Source organism: Notechis scutatus, chromosome Z, assembly GCF_049901735.1.
Source record: "Notechis scutatus isolate UNSWTSFEM ecotype Mainland chromosome Z, rNotScu1.2, whole genome shotgun sequence".
Taxonomy (NCBI): domain Eukaryota; kingdom Metazoa; phylum Chordata; class Lepidosauria; order Squamata; family Elapidae; genus Notechis; species Notechis scutatus.
Window position 1 is genome coordinate 60,338,809 of NC_142025.1, and position 15,170 is coordinate 60,353,978.

The 15,170-nt window shown below is 38.2% G+C and overlaps 1 protein-coding gene across 1 annotated transcript in view; it reads left to right on the forward strand.

Moving 5' to 3' along the window:
- Positions 1-15,170, forward strand: part of TMC2 (transmembrane channel like 2) — a 133,235-nt gene that overhangs the window by 86,307 nt on the left and 31,758 nt on the right. The window contains exons 11-12 of the mRNA XM_087947321.1: positions 281-469; positions 2,237-2,416. Coding sequence (XP_087803447.1) covers positions 281-469; positions 2,237-2,416 — 369 coding nt within the window. The remainder of the gene's footprint in view (positions 1-280; positions 470-2,236; positions 2,417-15,170) is intronic.

The following is a 15,170-nucleotide window of genomic DNA, read 5'->3' on the forward strand; positions in this document are numbered from 1 at the left end:
AACAAGAAAGCAGCCATAGAATATAAAAACTAGTTATAGCTGATTATAAAAAGTATTATCCAGTTGATACATACTACAATATATATTATTAAAAACAGCACCCTTTGTTAAAAAATCAGAACTGTATTTGTTTTGCAAATGAATGTGTGTTTTTTCATATACAATGGTTTGCACATCCTGAAAATTTGTAAGTCTGAATATAATGTGTAATATTTTCTGTAACATTTGCATAGGGCTACACTCTGAATAATTATTCACATTGTTTCCTACATTTATTAAGGAGTCAATTGTGGATGAGCAAGAAAGCAACAAAGATGAAAACATCCATCTAAGAAGATTTCTGAGGGTTTCGGCCAATGTACTTATAATATGTTGCTTATGTGGAAGTGGCTACCTCATTTATTTTGTTGTGAAACGATCCCAGGCCTTTTCAAAATTGCAAAACATTGGCTGGTATGAAAGAAATGAAGTAAGACAACATTGTTTTAAAAAAATTGTATAGTACTGGCATCAGGGGTGGGATTCTACCGGTTCAGACTGGTTCTATGGAACTGGTTGTTATGATTCTGTGCAGTTTGGAGAACCGGTAAATCATGCCCCTAGTTAGCCCCGCCCCTCTCCTACTGCCCCCTCCTCCATACCCAGTCAGTCCTCATTGCGCATTCACATCATTGTGTGCATCCCCAACATCGCTGACTGCATTCTTCCCCGTCCAGTCACTCCTTAAGGTATTTCTTTTTTCCCCTCCTGACGATCAGCTGTTCCTATGATCAGTTGTGCTGGGATTCCCCTTGCTTATTGCTTATTGCAGCACCCCACCCCGAGCTCCTCCATTTTTTGCCTTCCTGGGCCCCAAGGAAGTTTCCTGGGAGCAAAAATGCCCCCCAGGAGGCTTCCCTGAGGCCCAGAATGCCCTAAACTGGAGTGCAGGGGTGTCATGTGCACCTCCTTTGCTCCATTTTTTTCCTTCCTGAGCTTCAGGGAAGGTTTTGGAACCAAAACGCCCCCCAGGAGGCTCCCACAAGGCCCAGGAGGCCCCAAAAGGGAGCGCAGGGGGGTGCTGTGTGCCCCACATGGTCTGTTTTTTTCCTTCCTGAGCCCCAAGGAAGCCTTCTAGGAGCAAAAATGCCCCCCAGGAGGCTTCTCTGAGGCCCAGAAGGCCCAAAAAATGAGAGGGGTGCTGCCAAAGAAGATGCCAGACCCACCCAGTTACATGGCTATGCCCACCTAGCCACACCCACAGAACTGGTTGTTACAAAATTTGAATCCCACCCTGACTGGCATTGCTTCTGTTGCCCACTTCGAACAAAAGTTATCTTTTCCTGATTGTACTTCAATTGCTTTTAGCTTTTATTAGTATCTTCAAGACCATCTCTTTTCAATTGAATCCACCTATCTGGGCATGTGATCCAGGAGAAGATGTTCAGAATCCACCCTCCAAGAAAGATAGAGAGCCTTAAAATGATTGCTGGATCTCTTGAATAGCTTTTTTCCAGGTGTTCTGGTTGCACTTGCTTTGCTATCATTTAGAAAACAGTAAAAATTCTTCAATTTTGTAGAAAGGAACTGTTAATATTGCTTTTTATGGGATAGGAGGATAAAAGTGAAGCTCTTATTAATATTAAAGTCACTCTCATTCTGGTCTTCATTTTTCAGCATGGACAGAATTTGGGAGCGCATGTTGTAGGACAGCTTATGGAGGCAATAATAGAGCCCACTTTCACTTTTATACAAGAGTGTCTGTAAGGCATGGTCATTAAAGTCAAGGTGATGGCTGCAGTAGTATAATTAAAGCTTCTAATATTACTGTTAGAGTTTGCAACAATCCAACCAGCCCCCAAGTAAATAATTAAGCAGGATTCATTTATAGACATGCTTATACACAATAATATAAAACATGATGCATATATATAATACCCATACAGCTCTTGCAATGTGGTAGCAAGAAGCAGAAGCCAGAACCACCAGAACTCTGAATCACAGAACCTCTATATCTATACAGATCAGTTGCCCTAAACCATGCCCAGGCTCCGAGCTGTCTGACATGGCTTAAAACAGTTCCCATTGGCTGACTTGTTGTTATGGCTATCCGTTATAGCCATGACATCCCATCCTTTAACCTTTGCTAGCCCTGTGATAATGCCATTTAAGTGAAGAGTTTCCAGGATGCCCAGTCAGCAGCTGATGTACTTAGCTGATCCCATTGTGACAAAATATGTCTTTTCCTTTTTGGCAGGTTGAAATTGTTATGTCGCTACTTGGAATGTTTTGCCCTCCACTGTTCGAAACTATTGCAGCTTTAGAAGATTATCATCCTCGCATTGGGCTGAAATGGCAACTGGGACGGATTTTTGCACTTTTCCTGGGGAATCTATACACATTCTTATTGGCCTTAATGGATGATGTCAAGGAAAAGGTGAAGAATGTAAAAGTACATGCACTAGTATCAGCCTTCCATTTTATATAATAGTGCCCCTTATTTCATAACTCACTATTAGCTTTTCCTTTTTAAACTGCTTTAATAGGAGAAAAAATATATAAAATCTGGCTGCACAAATGAGTGATATGGAAAACCTTCTTATTTTGGATTTATGAAAGGAATGTGTACAATACCAGAAACTCTTTCTTAGAAGAGTAAAGATTTCAGATTTCAGATTAAGAGAGTTGGAAGAGATCTTGTAGATCATCTAGTCCAACCACCCAAGCAGGAGATCCTACACCATTTCTGACAAATGGCAATCCAACCTCTTCTTGAAAGTCTCAAGTGATGAAGCTCCCATAACTTCCGAAGGCAAGCTGTTCCATTGGTTGATTGTTCTCACTGTCAGAAAATTTCTCCTTATTTCCAGGTTAAATTGCTTCTTGTTCAGTTTCCATCCATTATTCCTTGTCTGGCCTACAGGTGCTTTAGAAAATAGCTTGACCCTTTCCTTTCTATGGCAGCCCCTCAAATATTGGAAGACTGCTTTAATGTCTCTCCTGGTCCTCCTCTTCACTAGACTAGCCAAGCCCAGCTCCTGCAACTATTATGTTTTAGTCTCCAGTCCCCTACTCATCCTGGCTGCTCTTCTCTGCACTTTTTCTAGAGTCTCAACATCTTTTTTATAGCATGGTGACCAATACTGAATGCAGTACTCTTGGTGTGGTCTTACTAAGGCTTTATAGAGTGGTATTAGTACCTCACTTGATCTTGATTGTATCCCTCTGTTAATGCAATTTAGGATTGCATTGGCTTTTTTGGTTGCCACTGCACACTGCTGGCTCATATTTAGCTGATTGTCCACTGAGACTCCAAGATCCCCCTCACAGTTATTGCTATTAAGCCTGGTTTCACCCAATCTATATGTGTGCTTTTGGGTTTTCTTGCCTAAGTGTAGAATTTTATTTTTCTTTATATTGAATTTCATTTTATTAGATATGGCCCAGTGTTCTAGTCTGTCAAGATCCATCTGGATCTTGAGCCTATCTTCTTGGGTGTTAGCTATTACTGCCAGCTTAGTATCATCTGCACATTTAGTAAATTATCCTTCTATTCCCTCATCTAAGTTGTTTATTAACATATTGAGAAGTCCTGGACCTAAGATGGAACCTTGTGGCACCCCACTGTTCACTTCCCTACATGTAGACTTAGACCCATTAAGGACTACTCATTGAATACAGTTTGTCAGCCACTTGCGAATCCATCTGGAGGTGATTCTATCTATCCCACTTTTTTCTAGCTTACCAAGATGGAGGTCTACTTTGTTGAATGCCTTGCTGAAGTCCAAGTATATTATGTCCACAGTATTTTGCTGGTCTACTAATTTAGTCATTATGTTGAAAAATGAAATAAAATTTGTTTGGCATGATCTATTTTTAACAAACCCATGCTGACTGCTAGTTATTATTTTACTTGTTTCTAGATGTTGTCAGATCTTTTTTTTTTTTTTGAAGATGGGAACCACATCAGCTCTTTTCCAGTCCTTTGATAGTTCTCCAGTGCTCCAGGATTTTTGAAAGATGTGATGCAGTGGTTCTGAGATGACCTCTGCCAGCTCCTGTAGAACTCTGGGGTATAATCTGTCAGGTCCTGGTGATTTGTGGTCATTGAGATCAAACAGGTGTTTTTTTGTTTAGTTTAACTTTTATTTCTAGTCTGTCTTTTACAATTATGTTTTTGGTAGTTTCTTTTTGCACGAATACGAATGCAAGGAATGAGTTAAACAGCTCTGCTTTTATTTCCTTACCATCTTCTCTCTTTAGTGGTCCAACCGTTTCCTTGATTTTTTTTTCTTGTTATTTATACGTTGGAAGAAACTTTTTTTATTATGTTTGATTTTTGTTGCAAGTCTTTGTTCATTCTGAGCCTTTGCTTTCCTGGCTTCATCTTTGCAGATTCTGGCTATCTGCTGATATTCTGCCTTAGTTGTGTGTCCCTCTTTACATTTTTTGTACTTGTCCTTTTTGTCTTTTAACTTGTCAGAGAGATCTTTCTGCAGCCATGCTGGTTTCTTTTTGGATTTCCTGTTTTTCTTTCTCAGTGGTATTGTGTTGGTCTGAGCTTTGATGATCGTACTTTTCAGAGTTTCCCAAGATTCTTGAGTCATTTTCCTCTTTAGGATTTTCATCTAAGGAATTTTTCCCAAGTTCTCTCTGAGTTTATTGAAATCAGTTCTTTTAAAATCTAAGGCTCCGGTGTAATTATGTTCTGTTCCTTGTGTTTGTGTTATGTTGAATTCTAGTATGGCATGATCACTCTCACACAAGGTTCCTGCAGTTTCAACTCCCTCTATAATTTCTTCTCTGTTTGTAAGTATTAAGTCTAGTTATGGCTGTCCCTCTAGTTTCCTCCTCTACCTTTTGGACAACAAAGTTGTCAGCTAGGTTGGTTAGGAACCTATTTGATTTCTCACTTGGTGCAGAATTAGTTTTCCAATTGATATCAGGGTAATTGAAGTCCCCCATTACTTTTGTAGTGTGTTTCCTACATAAATTTGTTAGTTGGTTGGCAAAAAGGACATCTATTTTTTTCTGTTTGACTGGGTGGCCTATACCAGTGGTGGTATTCAGCCAGTTCACACCAGTTCGGGCAAACCAGTAGCAAGGATTTGGCATAGGTCGCCGAACCGGTAGTAAGTTCTGGCTGGCCATACCCCCGACCCGGTTGCCCAGTCACTGCTGGATCGCTTGCCCCACCTGTCTAATGCTCACTCATCCCACCCACCTGACGCTTGCCCCTTAAGGTATTTCTTTTTTTTCCCTCCCAACAATCAGCTGTTCATATGACCAGTATGCCACGATTCCCCTTCCTGAGCCCCAGGGGAGCCTTCTGGGAGCAAAAACACTCCCCAGGAGGCTTGCCTGAGGCCCAGGAAGCCCCAAAATGGAGTGGGGGGGTACTGTGTGCTCCCTCCAGGCTCCATTTTTTTTCTTCCTGAGCCCCAGAGGAACCTTCTGGGAGCAAAAACGCCCCCCAGAGGCTCCTCTGAGGCCAGATGGCCCCAAAATGGAGCTGGGGGGGTACTTTGTGCCTCCTCCAGCCTCCATTTTTTTCTTCCTGAGCCCAGTGGAGCCTTCTGGGAGCAAAAACATCGTCCCCCCCCAGGAGGCTTGCCTGAGGCCCAGAAGGCTCAAAAAATAGGTTGGGGGTGGCTGTAAAAAAGCAAAAAAAAAAGCCATGCCCACCCTCTCACATGGCCACACCCACCTAACCACACCCACCAAGCCATGCCCACAGAACCAGTAGTAAAAAATTTTTTAATCCCACCACTGGCATACACCTATGGCTATGTCATTCTTTTTTTCTTTTATATTGACCCATATACATTCTAGAAGGTTTTTGTCTTTGGTTTCATGTATTTCTATAGTGGTTCTTTACACACAGTGCAACCTCCTCTTTTATGGTGTCTGGGTTTTTATTTTTTTTGAACAGTTTGTATCCTTCTATCTGTATGTTCCAGTTATGGATTTCATCCCACCAAGTTTCTGTTATTCCAACTATATCATATCTGCCTTCATGTATTAGTTGTTCAAGTTTACCCTGTTTGTTCCCCAGACTGCACATTTGTATATAGGCACTGGATATGCTTTCTTTGTCTCTTATTTGGTGTATGAGTTTGTCTTCCTTCCCCTCTTTACTTCATTATTTGACTTGCTTTCTAGGTGTTTTTGCTTGGAATTAGGTCCTGGAGATCCTAAAGATTGGTCACTGTCAGTCTTTAAGACTCCTTTTGGCTGCCATAGTAATGGTGGAGGGTGAAATAATTGGGCTTTCTGGGGGTAGGAAATGTACTGGAGGTTTTAGAGAATGAACTGTATAACTTGGGGAAAACTTTATTGTTTATGCCTACTAGGTTGCTTATTGTGCAACTGCAGCTCTTTATCAAACTAGGCCAAGGTCAACAGCCATTTGTCTGCATCACCACCTGAAGATGCCCCACATGACATTATACACATCTTCGATTGGACCGTTTGAACTAGGGTGGGAACATTGCTATCACTTTGAATATGTGTTTTTCATTCATGCTCAGATCTAGAATTCCTTTGATGGTACCACTTGATTTCCAGTAAAAGTTTCTTTTCTCTATAATAATAGAGTCTAAGAGTGTCTTTTTTGGATTTTGAATGGAGCACCATCTGACAGTCACCCTCTCCTCTCAATTTTAGTTTAAAGCCCTCTTGATTAAGTTGAGCTAGTCTTTTTCCAAAAACATTCTTCCCAATCTTTAGGAGGTGCAGCCCATCCCTTGCCAGAAGCCCATCATGGAGATAGTATAGGCCATGGTCTAGGAATCCAAAGTTTTTTTGTCAACACCAACCCTTTAGCCAGTGGTTTACTTCTAGAATTCTTTGTTCTCTTACCAGATGTCCTTTCATTGGCAGTACAGATGAAAAAACTACTTGTGCACCTAAATCCCTGACTCATAATCATTCAATATTGTTTGCAAGTCCTTTTTTGTGTCATTTGTCCTTATATGTAATAATAAAAAGGGGTAATAGTCTGTGGGTTTTATTATTTTGGTTAGGTTCTGTTGTGTCCGTCGGAAGGGAGACTCGGGAGCCAGTGACTTAGTTCAACTCTTTATTAAGTTCCGAGATCGGCTCGGCGTACAGAAGAAAAGCGGCGGCTTTTATTCTCTGGCCGCGGCCAATGGCACCGCTTTGAATCTCCCGCGATTAGTTTCCACCAATCGCGGGGGATTCGCGGTGGGCCAATCAGTGCGGCTTGCTCAGCCAATCAGGTTGCTGTGCGTTCTGACCAATCACAGCGCGGCGCTTGCGAGTATGTTAATGGATCGTACAGAACAGGTTCTCTGCCACATCTTTGATTTTAGCTCCAGGGAAACAACATACCTCTCTGGATAGACTGACTGGTCTACAGATGGCAGGTTCTGTTTCCTTGAGAATTGAATCTCCTATCACTAGTACTCGCCTTTTTTTTTCCTAGGGAGGTTTGGAGTGTTTTTTCTGTCAAAGAAGCATTTGATAATGTTACTTTTTTTAGGGACATTTGATGGTGCTTTTTTCTATGTATCTGCATGTTCTCTTCTAGTGAGAGTCCATGAAGTTGATTGCTTAACACCAGTGGAATTTTTCAAGCTGCTCCTTGAAAGACACAAAGAGATAGAGATAAGGAATCTGCTTATGGGATACTACTTGAAAGACTAAGCTTTTTAAAAATGAAAAGAAGATTTATAAAGTGAATCTATTTGATAAGGGTTAAATATATACAATATAACTTCTGGTAAATGTTATTTGAAGTTCTTTTTGATCCAGATTGTATGTCAAAACTTTGACTATTTATGATTTTTTTCAACAAAAAAGCCAGATTTCTTCTGCTTTATTTGTTAGAGAAAATGATATGTTTGGATTATAAAATTGAATGTTTTTATTAAATTAAAATATATACTTTAATATTTCTTTTCTTAAGTCAAGTTTTTTTATTTATATATAAGTATTTTGAATACAGTGATTGTCCAGATATGCCATTTTACAAAAAGGAAAGAAGAAAAAAGATAACACATATACTGATAGCAATAATAATATAACAAAATAATTCTAATCATATTTATAATTATAGACACTTATTTATGTTCCTATTAAATATATTGGCATACATATAATTATAGACAATGTTCATATTTTACTTAAACATAACAATTTCTTCATCTAATTTCTTCATCTAATTTCTACCTCTTATCTCTAACCATTGATAAAACCTATTCCACGTTAAGTAGTATTCTATGTTTATCTTTTATTTTCAATGTAATTCTATCCATCTCTGCAGTCCAATATTTTCCAGATCATATTTTCATCTGGTGTTCTAATTTTTCCAATATTGTGCAAATACAATTCTCGCTGCTGTCAATACATGTAACATTAAGTATATAGTCCCTTTGTCATAATTATCTGGTATTATACCAAACAAAAATATTTCTGGTTTAAAATCTATGTGTTGCTTAATCATCTTCTCCAACCATGTATGTATTTTTGTCCAATATTTTCTTGCCTTCACACATGTCCACCACATGTGATAATAAGTACCTGGAGTCTGATTACATTTCCAACATTTGGTGGATATGTTGTTAAACATTTTTGCTAACTTAGCCGGTGGCAAATGCCACCTATAAAACATTTTGTTAATATTTTCTTTATATGCAGTAGCCATTGTCAGTTTGTAGTTTCTACCCCAAAGTTTTTGCCCTTTGTCTAATTCTATCATATAGCCAAAGTTTTTTGCCCATACTATCATTGTTTCTTTTACTTGTTCATCTTCCATTTTAAAATTTAGTAAATAATGATGTATTTTCCTTATCAATTTTTCATCTGTCCCTAATAAGTATTTTTGGTTCTTTATAAAAACCTCATGTTTTCGCATCTTTCTCATATCTCAATTGTATTTGCAGGTGTGGTCACCAAGCTAAATCCATCCCTTGATTTTGTTATTTATTTATTTAATTAATTTATATTGCCACCTATTCACCTATGGCGACTCAAGGTGGCTTACAGAATATAAAAACCACATTTAAATCAATAAATTCTGGTATTCCATCAGGCCCTGGAGTTTTATTGGTTTTTTGTTTTTGAATTGCATCTTTCATTTCTTTTATAGTTATTTTATTATTTAGCATATCCCTTGCATCATCAGATAATATAGTAAGTCCCTTTCTTTGAGATAATGGATGATGTCCTCATCTGAAATTTCTTCCTGGGTATACAAATTGGTAAAAAACCTTTGGGCAGTTGATTTCTTTTGATCTATCTGGGAATATAGACTGCCATTTTCATCTTGCAGCACTGATATTATTCTTTTCTCCTGTTCCTTCTTTAACTTATGCCACAGCCATCTGCCTGGTTTGTTTGCATTCTCAAAATAGTTTTGTTTCACTAGTTTAAGTTTTTTGGCCATTTCCTCTTGTAGATTTAAATTATTTCATGTTTCACCAGGTCCATTTTTCCTTTGAGTTCCTCATTGCGAGGATCTTTCTGCATATTGGCTTCCAAGTTTTTCAATTTCTCCTGCCATTCTATCTGTTGTTCCTTCCTTTCCTTGTTTCTTTTTGCTGCGTAAACTATTGTTAAGCCCCTTATATAGGCTTTTGTTATATCCCACAAATTTTGTACTGTTGTCTGCTCTTTCAAATTAATTTCAAAAAATACTTTTAATTCTTTTTTCACCATTTGAATGTATTCTTTATCTCTTAATAGACCTTTATTAAAAGTCCATCTCCCGATCTTCCTCTTTCGTCTCCATTTCATTTTAATTGGGTTATGGTCGGCCCAAATATTTGGCAAAATTTCCATTATCTCTACATATTCCAATAATCCTGAATCCATCCATATCATGACTATTCTAGACCACGATTTGTGTGGATTGGAAAAGAAGGTGAATTGTCTTTCATGAGGGTTTAGTTCCCTCCAGGCGTCTTTCAAATTCAGTTCTTGTGCCATTCTATCAAATGCAATTGGAAGTGTTCTCCTCTTTTTTTATTCTTCTTACTATTTTTGTAGTCTTTTTCTATGTCAGGCACTGCATTGTAATCTCCTACTATACACACATTCACTTGTTTAGTTTCTATTATCTTTCAGTGGAATTTACAATAGAATTCTTTCTGATTTGTATTTGGTGCATATATTGTTGCCAACAGTATCTTCTTTTGATCTATAGTTATCTCTATAAGTAGCATCCTTCCGTCCTCATCATTATAAATTTGTCTTGGGTTTAGCTAATATTTTATATACACCGCAATACCTCTCTTCTTTTTGTTCATCAGGGCCAGATGTAGTTTACCTAGTTTGGGAAATTCTAAAATGTCTCCATGTTGTTTTGAAATGTGGACTTCTTGCAAACTAAGGATATCTGCATTTTGTTTTTGGAGCTTCGTGAATATCTGTTTCCTTTTGATTAACAAGTTTAATACATTTATATTAACTAATAATAGGATAGTTCCTCCATCCATTTTACTGTTTGTATATAGTGACTCTTGTTTCTTTTCTTGCTCTAAGTCTCTCCGCGGTCTGTTGTTTTCTTCTTCCTCTCGACTCTTCTGTTCTCTTAAATCCCGTTTCATCTCCTTTTCCTTGGATGTTTGCTCCTTTTGACTCCTACTCTCCTCCCTACTTTTTTGTTCTTCTTCAGTTCCCAGGTAGTGCTCATGAAACTCATGTGCCTTTTCCAATGTATCAATTTTAAATTTCTCTTCCTGCCAGGATACTAAGAGTCCTTCTGGAGTGAGCCATCTAAACACAATCCTATTTTTGATCAGTTGAGATGATAAGAACTGGTAGTTCCTCCTCTGCTCTCTAACCCTCCTGGGTATCTGTTTCACAGTCATCATTTCACTTCCTTTATAGATTAATGGTTCATCTCTCGTTTCCCATATAGCAGGTCTCTAGTTGTTTTTCTCGCGAACTGTACATGGACCTCTCTTGGTAACTTATGCCTATGTGCATAATGTGTGTGTACTCTGTACACTTCATCTATATTGTTCCAAACCTCTTTTTTATCTTTCTGGAGAGCATCCGCTATCAGTTCTGTCATAAAAGTACGTAGATCTTCTTTCCTATCCTCAATAATGTTCTGGAATCTGAGGAAGAACACCACTTTTTCCCATTCTAAGTGGACCACTGTCTCCTGAAGTTCACAGTACAGTACTTTCTAGTTCTGTTCTGTAACTTCTAATTTCTTTTCCACATGCTCAGTTCTGACTTCCAACGTTTTCATTTTCTGTTCATTCTTTGCCATCGCCTCTTGCATTGTTCCAATTTTATCATCTAGTTTTTATGTCAGTTTTCACTCCTCCTATATCATTCTTCAGTTCACTTTTCAAATCCTCATGATTTTTTTGCTATGAGTTCTCCTCATCATCTCTTGCATCATATTTAAAGTTGACTGTACTGTCTGCAAAGTTAATGTAGACCCTGATTTCTCTGTGCCCAACATAGTATCTAGTGACCTTTACCCCAAAGGAGAAGATATATTCGCTGTCACCTTCTTTCCAGTTTTTGTAATTGTTGATGTTGTTGTCATTTTCAGGGTCCTTAACAAACTCTTCCAATCTACCATCAAATGGCACACTTAGAGCTATCCCTTGTTATCTCTTATATCTGATCTAGTATTGCAGTGTTATAATAAATTATCTCATATGTTATTCCATAAAATATTATCTATATTCAATGTTCGATCTTCACTAGTAGAAAATACTCAATTAATTAATAATCTTCTACTTTATCCTAATAGTTGCAACACAATGCCAAATACAAATTCTAATCTATGATTGTCTCTAATAATCAATGGTCAGTAATCACTAATTTCTCTAATAAATATAGTTAATTCATTAATTAATAAGTCTTAAAAATATTTAATGAGTCCTAAACATATTATATACATTGCTCAACTATAATTACATCTTCAATTCTATCCACAGTTACCAATATAATATATATTATCTACACAAATTTTTTTTCAAAAAAAGTGTTAGAGTGTCAGGGTATTACTACTTACTCTAATATATTTAACACACTGTTCTTCGATATTCAATATTAGTCCTTAAATCACTACAATATATTATATAAATATTCCATATATTGTGTATATATGTGTGTGTATGTATATGTATGTATGTATGTATGTATGTATGTATGTATGGTATTCAGCTTTGTTTGGGTATTTTCCAACATCATTATAATTGTGCTTTTAAAGTTGTAGCAACATTTCGGCAGAATCTCAGCCATCTTTACGTGGGAGAAAACCCGAATAACCAAAGATCCATATATATATATATATATATATATATATATATATATATATATATATATATATATATATATATCCGAACAAAGCTGAATGCCATACATGTAAGTACCCGCGAAAACTTAAGAAAACAAATACACACACACACACACACACACACACACACATACATATAATTCAGCTTTGTTCAGGTATTTTCCCACGTCATTATAGTTGTGCTTTTAAAGTTGTAGCAACGTTTCGGCAGAATCTCATCTGCCATCATCAGGCTTCTGTATTGTGTTCATCTGTGAGTCAGACTTTCACAGCCGTTTGTTTTAAATTTGGTGCTAGCCTACTGCTGTGCCAGAATGGTTTTTTCTTCATCCTGACTGGTTGGGAGTCTTGGTCTGTGTTTATTGGTCTTGGAGTTTGCTGTGTTCTGCTTGATTGGTGTTTCTAATATCTTCTGTCTTGTAGCTTTTTTTGTCGTGATTAGCTGGCAACATTGTGTTTCGTGTATTGGAGGCTTTTAGTGCGGCTTGGCTCCGAGTAAATGGACGGCTATCATTTATTAGGAAACTAGGTTTCATCTGGGTGCCTGATTGGGGTGTGTTTGAACTGGAGGTATCGGGGGGGGGTCTGTTTGTGCCCAGGTGTTTGCCTGGCTTGTGGTGTGGAGATTTTTTTTTTGTTTGAGAGTGCAGGCTTCCAGATAATTGACAATCTGGTGGAGTCATCTCTTCTATTCATGCTTTCAGGTCTTGTTTCAATCTCTATGGCTTCTCTGATAATTCTGTAGCTGGGGTTTTCTATAGTGGCTTGGGTTTTGGTGCCATTGAAGTCGATAAGTAGCAGTTGGTGTGTGTTTTCTTCCGGTGAATGGTGTGTCCTAGGGTGTAGAATTGTAATTGCAGGAATGTTCCAATCTCGGATGGCAAACCTCAGATAAAGAATGTTTCCAAGCAAATACAACTCAGGTAAACAAAGTCACTAATCTAAAGGAGGATTAGAGAGAGGAAGTAAACATATGTTAGACTTTAACTAGAGATAATTAATTGCATGGATTATTGTGCTAAACAGTAACGAAAGTTAGGCAGTAACCAAAGTTAACCAGTGATGGAAGATAACTAAAAATGTGTATAAAATGCAAGACTAGACTCCAATAAAGATCATCATGATTCAGTTGTTCATGATCAAACAACTCGACTGCCTCGTCATTACAAGTGGCGCCTGACCAGGGACCCTCTTACTTTGTCTGGCAAGGATTTAGTGCACCTTCAACCCTTTGTGGTTTCTTCAACCTTTTGGTTTCTGTAAGTATGGGGTCTTCTCTTTCTGAGGAACAAAAGAAGCATGTAGATGAATTAGGCTATTTGTTGAAGAAAAATAATACCGAGGTACCACAGAGAAATCTCTTAAGGCTGGTCCAGGAGATTGCAGCTCAGTGGCTATGGTACCCAGAAAAGGGGTCTTTAAAATTAACTGATTGGGAACGTATAGGAAAAACATTGCATACTGAACCTCAAGCAAAAGTAGAAGTTTTGCATGTGTGGCATTTATGTAAGCATGCAATTGAAACATTTGGTCACAATGAACTTTCTCTTTTAACACCTCCACCTTCACGTTATACTAATGCTGTCATTTGTCCCCCTTCTTCACCTGAATATATGTCTTCAATTCCCTCAGCTCCTGCAGATATAGGGCAAAAGCCTCCTGACTCTATTGTTCAGTCTTCTTTTCAGAAAATGGTAGAGACTTGTAAAAGGGATGCCTCTGTCTCAGGAACAGAACTTGCAGAATTACTGTCTGTTTGTCCAGTACAATATCGTCCTGGTCAGGGGCCACAGCTTGGACTGCAAGTAGCAGAATGGGAGGGTCTGCCTTATCAGATCTTAAGAGAGTTTAAAAAAGGCAGTTACAGACTATGGGATTAGTGGTAATTTTACAAGAGGACTTGTAGAAGGAATAAAAAATGGTTATACAATGATCCCTGAAGATTGGAAGCAAATATTACTTTACTCCTCCAGCAGTCTCTCTCACTCCTCCCCAGCCACAGCCAGTAGTGCTGGGATCGATTTAATCACTCAAGAGGAAATTGAGTTTAAATTTCCCATGGAAGTTAAAATAGTTCCATCTCTCCATAGTTCCATTTAAAGGTCCTCTTCCTTCGGGATTAGTTGGCTTAATTTTAATTTAAAATTTCATTATCTCAAGCCCGGGATATTGTCCGTGCTTGTCCAGCTTGTCAGCAACTGGCAGTTCCCTTTCCAGTAGGTGTCAACCCACAAGGAACCCAAGCTAATCAAATTTGGCAAATGGATGTAACTCAATTTTCAACCTTTAAGCCATACTGTTATCTTCATACGTCTATTGACACTCATTCACACTTCCTTTGGGTTACTGCTTCAAAACATGAATGTACTTCAGATGTTATTTCTGGGGTTTTCTATAATGGCTAGGGTTTTGGTGCCATTGAAGTTGATGCTATGACCTGTGGCTTTCCTGTGTTGGACTAGTGAGGAAGTGTGTTCCAGCTTTTTGACTGCATTTTTGTGTTCATCCAGGTGGGTACTTATTCTTCTATTGGTCTGTCCAATGTATGTGGCTGGGCATGATGCACAGGGGACTTCGTATATGCCTTGGTTTTCCAGGTCAATTTTATCTTTGGGGTTTCTAAGGATAGCTGCTATTTTTCTGTCTGTTTTGAAGGTAGTCTTGATGTGATGCCTGTGTAGTATCTTACTGATTTTGTCTGTAGTACCTCTTATGTAGGGCAGGACAGCTGTTCCATAGGTGTGTTCATCTTCTAGGTCTCCATTATGTCTCAATGTGTTTTTGTGGATCAAGCCAGTGATTTTGCTTTTGTGGAAGCTGTTGGCTGTCAGTACTTTAGTCAGGGTGCATAGTTCAGTCTTTATGTGTGTCTTGTCTGCCAGGCGTTTGGTTCTGGCAATTA